This window comes from Ictidomys tridecemlineatus, unplaced genomic scaffold (genome assembly GCF_052094955.1).
Source record: "Ictidomys tridecemlineatus isolate mIctTri1 unplaced genomic scaffold, mIctTri1.hap1 Scaffold_778, whole genome shotgun sequence".
NCBI classification, from domain to species: domain Eukaryota; kingdom Metazoa; phylum Chordata; class Mammalia; order Rodentia; family Sciuridae; genus Ictidomys; species Ictidomys tridecemlineatus.
The window spans coordinates 178,914-184,094 of record NW_027525732.1 but is presented as its reverse complement, the minus strand read 5'-3'; the positions used below and the strand labels follow the sequence as shown (position 1 = coordinate 184,094).

General features: G+C 47.2%; 1 gene segment (V, D, J or C); it reads right to left on the bottom strand.

The window, feature by feature from the left end:
* Window positions 1-680: 680 nt before the first annotated feature.
* LOC144374618 (immunoglobulin heavy variable 4-38-2-like) lies at window positions 681-1,121 on the bottom strand (the record flags this gene model as incomplete). The annotated part of the segment is given in 2 exon segments: window positions 681-991; window positions 1,076-1,121. Coding segments are annotated over 2 exon segments (357 nt in total), but the record flags the coding sequence as incomplete, so codon positions are not given.
* Between the last annotated feature and the right edge of the window lie 4,060 nt (window positions 1,122-5,181).

The window sequence follows — 5,181 nt, the reverse complement described above, 5'->3', positions numbered from 1 at the left end:
ACAAATAAGGAAGGTAAAGGAAGGGGAACCCCATGGCACAGAAGAGGTCAGTGCGGATCAGGAGGTGACTAAGGGAGAGGGAGGATGGACAGGAGATGGGAGGGTCCAGGAGTGAGTGGACCAGATATTATTGGTCAATCTGCCCACGTGGGAGTCCTGCACCTGTGGGAGTGAACCACTGTGAGTTTCACACACACACACAGACACACATACACACACACACACAAACACACACACACACACACATAGTGTAAATTTAATGAAAATTAGAAACTCGTGGAAGAAAGATCAGTTAAAAACTGGGGAGAAGGAGGAAAATTTAAAAGAAGGTGCTATGAGAGCAACAGAGGTTTTATAGACAATGAATATATGTAACTATGTCAAAGTGAAAACCTATAATAAATATATGTAAGATGCACTATTTCAGAAGAAAAAGAAAAACATGAGAAAAAGAGAATGATTATCTTCAGACAAATCAGAGATATGTAGAGACTACAAGGCCACAGAGGTCCCCTGGGAAGCTGGTACATGGACAGGCCTCCAGATGGCTGAAACCTGCCCCAATTCACAACTGCAGCTGCTTCTGGGCTGACCTGACTCCTGTGTGCTGCGTGCCCCCTGCTGGCCCTGGGTGAGTAGCAGAGAGGTTTGTGTCTGGGCTCACACTGAGGTCTTCTCACTGTGTCTCTGGCACAGTAATAGGTGGCTGTGTCCTCAGTGGTCAGGGAGCTCAGCTGCAGGGAGAACTGGTTCTTGGACGTGTCTCTGGAGATGGACACTCGACTCTTGAGGGATGGGCTATAGTAAGTGCCACCACCACTATTTATGTACCCTATGTACTCCAGCCCCTTCCCTGGGGGCTGACGGATCCAGTGCCAGTAGTAACCACTGGTGATGGAATAACCAGAGACAGCACAGGTGAGGGACAGGGTCTGTGAGGGCTTCACCAGGCCAGGTCCTGACTCCTGCAGCTGCACCTGGCACAGGACACCTGGGGACAAGGACAGTCACACCTTGTCAGTCACCTGCAGCCATAACCTCCCCATGGACCAGGTCTAACACTGGGGACACTTACCTTGGGGAGTTGTGACCAGGCACAGGACAAGACCCAGCAGCCTCATCTTCTAGACCACACCTGCCTTCCCAGAGACCTAAGCCCTGTGTGAGCAGAGAGCTGGGAGCTCCCACAGCCCAGAGGGCCTTTGAACCCAGAGCAGGAGGAGGGATTTGCATATGGGTGAGGCTCTTCTGATATCTGGAGAGGCTGGGGTCAGGCTGCCCAGGTCCTCTGTGCTCCTGAGATGTGTCCCTGTCTTGAACCCAGGTGGAGCTTTACCTGTGAGAGGAGAGCAGGTGGTTTCAGGGGGCTGGAAGGCTGTCAGAGGGGGAGCCCACCTTCCTGAGCCCAGCCCTGCCTCCTCCAAGACCTTCCTCCCTGCACCTGGGAGGGTCTCAGAGTGCCAGAAACATGCCCAGCATGCAAGAGGCCCAGGTTCACCTCCCAGCCCTGAAAGAGAAGCCCTCAGTGATGACTGAACAGAGGCCAGGGCTGAGGATGGGGTTCCTGCTTGTCCTTCTGACTGTCCAGCCAATGCCTGTGGACAGCAGTGGGTGGGAATCTGCCCTGATTTCTTCCCCTCACCTGTCCTGCCCTCTGGTCTCCACCAGGAGAGGACAGGATGGAGGTGCTGGGCCAGGTGAGAGTCCTGGGAGCAGAGGGAGCTCTCAGCTGCAGCCTGAGGCTGAGAGCCCCTGAGTCCCCCAGAGCAACAGAGCCAGGCTGACAGCAGACAGGACGGCATGCAGGGCAGGCTGGGTGAGAGGGGAGGCCCAGTCCCCTTCTCTGTGCATCATCAGTGCAGTGAGACCTGCCTTGCCCACAGCCCAGCATTTGGAGAGATCAGTGGACACTGTCTTTAGTGAGGTGGGGTCACTGAGAGGGCAGGTGTAGTTGCTGACCTCCTGATGAGGTTCAGGAATTGACCTCCTGCCTAACTGAGTGAGCACAGCACACTAATAAGACATGTGGGCTCCTCTCCTTGTTCCCTGTGGTGTTGACCATGAACTCCCTGCAAACACTGAGCCTGCAGCAGCAGCTCCTGATCCTGGGGTGGCTCAGGTAAGACTTCCTGTCTCCATGTTTTCACCATCTGCAAATCCATGTGTGACATTAGGTGAAGTTTCAAAATTCTGGTAAATCATTTAATTTAGAAAGCTCTTTTTCCAGGTAGACCAAAGGAGAAATATTTTCAGATGATCCCACAGCCTGACCTGGGGATCCCTGAGCCAAATGATATTTATCCCCACCTCACCTGTGCCAGGTTTGAGGTCTTCAACACCTCACCTGTGCCAGGGCTTCAGTTTTATTTCACCATTCAGCAAAATGTTTTGGTGAAAGTTAGAAAAAGTTATTGGATGTATGTTTTGGCCATAAGTAAACCTAAAAGTATATCAATATTTGGCAGTGTTTTGGCACCTGACCAAAATTCTGAGAACACAGAGAAGGACAAGCTTCCTTTGGGTCATGACTTAATAGGTTGGAGTGCATGGTGGCAAGTGCTTAGCTCTGGCCGGGGAGGGAGAACACCATGGCAGAAGGGCATGCAGGAGGAAAGCTGCTCAGGTCATGGCCACCAGGAAGCAGGCGAGCTTCACAGAGTGTCCCCCAAACGCACACCCCAGTGATCCAAGTATTCCAGCCACCCCCACCTGCCTACAGTTGCTGCAAGTCAGTGATTGTCTGGAGTCAGGGTTCTGTTTGTGTGTTTCCACAGGGAGAACAGCAGCCAATTTGGATTCCAGAGACACTAACTAAAGCAATTTCTACGGACCAAAAAGAAGATAATTTGATTCAAATCCAAAACAGCTGATATCCAGAGCTCCAGCTTGGCTATTCTTACATCTGCGACAGTGATTAACCAGGGTGATTTTTTCAATATCTATTTTATTATTGCATTTTTCCCACATCATAAACTTCTGTTTTATTTTTTGAGCTCATACAAACCTAGGTTAATGTTTTTCTGAGCAGTTTTATTTTTTGACTTTGGAGTTTTTAAACATTGCATTGGAGATTTCACCTAGGTGTAGCTACAAGGCCTTTACTTACTATTGTCTTATGTGTTGTATGTTATGTGTGCACACTTCTTTTTTGTGTTGTATGTCTGTATGTGTGTATGTCCATATTTCTTATATGAGGAGCGCTCATGAAAAAATGCATCCAATTTTTTTTTTATTCACGTGATTTAAATGGTTTAATTTATATTAGGTAAACAGCTGTTAAGTATTGTTTTTAAATGTGGTTAACAGATCTGTTTGTTTACTAATTTAAATTAGGTAAACAACTGTTAAGGATTGTTTTTAAAGGAGGTTAACAGATCTGTTTGTTTACATTCACCTTTCCTTCTCATTTTATTTAATAATTCTGTTCAGGATAATGTCTCTTTAGCATCATTGCCAGAATTCCCATCTCCATCCCAGTGCCAGTGAAGACTAAGATAAAACCAAACTACAGCTTCTATGATAGCTATCACAGTAAACTGTATAAACTGATGCATCAATGAATATAACTCAACAACTAATGCTCAATCAAGGACTCGATTTACTTTGGGAGGAAATGGACATATTGATAGACTCTTCCACTTTGAACTGCCTGCAGAACTTGCCTGGACTATATATCAGTTGTATGCATTGTGAACTACCGTCTGGTGCAGGGAATTGAGTAGTGCTGGCATCTTTGCTGATGGTGTCACAAGTGATGCAATTTTTCCAAAGGAGCCATCAATTGGCTTGGTGTCATGGCATTTCTGTATCCTCCTCTCTTCTACTAGTGATGGTCTAAAATTTGGGGGCCAACAGAGGTGAGGCAAAGAACCTCACCCCCCCACACCTGCACCAAGGCTAAATTTGGGGGCTAACAGAGGTGAGGCAAGAACCTCACCCCCCCACTGGTGCATAGGCCTATCCACAACCATGGCTAAATGCTGGACCAGTAGTCAGTGACGGGTTGATCTGGTTGCAGTGGATTCAACCTAAGACAGGAAACTGATGCCTAAAGGTCAGTTCTCCCATGACGGGTACCAACCATATGTTGAATTGGACAACCTACCAGGCACGGTCCTAAGCCACATTGCTTGTTGTTTAATTAATCAGAAGGGGGGAGATGCTGAGGGCCATTGCCAAGTAGGAATGATGCATCAAAATCCTTGCCAGCATACCCCATGTTAAATGGACTTGCCTTGGAAATTTGCTGTGACCTTGCATGTGTGTTTGAGAAAGGTGACCCTGCTCAATGACCAGGGTGGATCCAGGATTAGGGTGTATCCTGAAGGTTTGAGGAAGTATCCAGGTCTTTGGGTTCAGGGCGTTCCCGGTTTAAGACAATAGGAGTTTTAGGGAAGTTGGAGGTTGAAGATTATTGCTGCTGAGAGTAGGGCGTGCCTGCTGCCTGAGTTCCTGTTGAGTTCTCATGGAGAGAAAGTATTTAGGACGTGAATTGTGCTGGAGATTTTGGGATTGCCCCAGAACGTGTTCATAGAGGCCGGTGTGAGTTCGGGAATAAAGAATTGCTGTTTGAAGCTACAAGGTGTGTGGTGGCTCATGATCTTGTGCCAAGCCAAGACATTGGCATTGGCAAATTTCTTTTAAAAAAATAAAAATTATTTTAAAAATCAAAACAAAGAACCAAATAATAAAAATTGTGGGAAAGAGGTGTACAGATGTATTATTGCTGGGACTTCAAATTAGTGCTGCCATTCTAGAAAGCAGAATGGACATTTCAGGAAGACCAGGAATGGAGCCACCATGTGACCCAGCTACCACTCCTTGGTATGTACCCAAAAGACTCCAAATCAGCACAGCCCATCTATCTAGCCACATCAGTGTTTACACTAGTGGGCCTGAAAACAGCCATATTACATAACTTTCCCAGAAGTCCATCAACAGATAAGTGGATAAAGGGAAGGTGGCGTATACACAGAACAGTGTTTCACTCAGCCACAGGGAAGAGGGAAAATATGACATTTCCTGGTCAATGGATGGAACTGGAGAATATCAAGTTTCTTCAGCCAGAATCAGAGGGAGAAATTTCAAGGGTTTAATGTCAAATGCAAATTTCAGATCACAAAAGGGGAAAGTCCTGGGAGGAGTCCCCTGGAAACAGAAGAGGGAGCAGGAGGAGAGGAA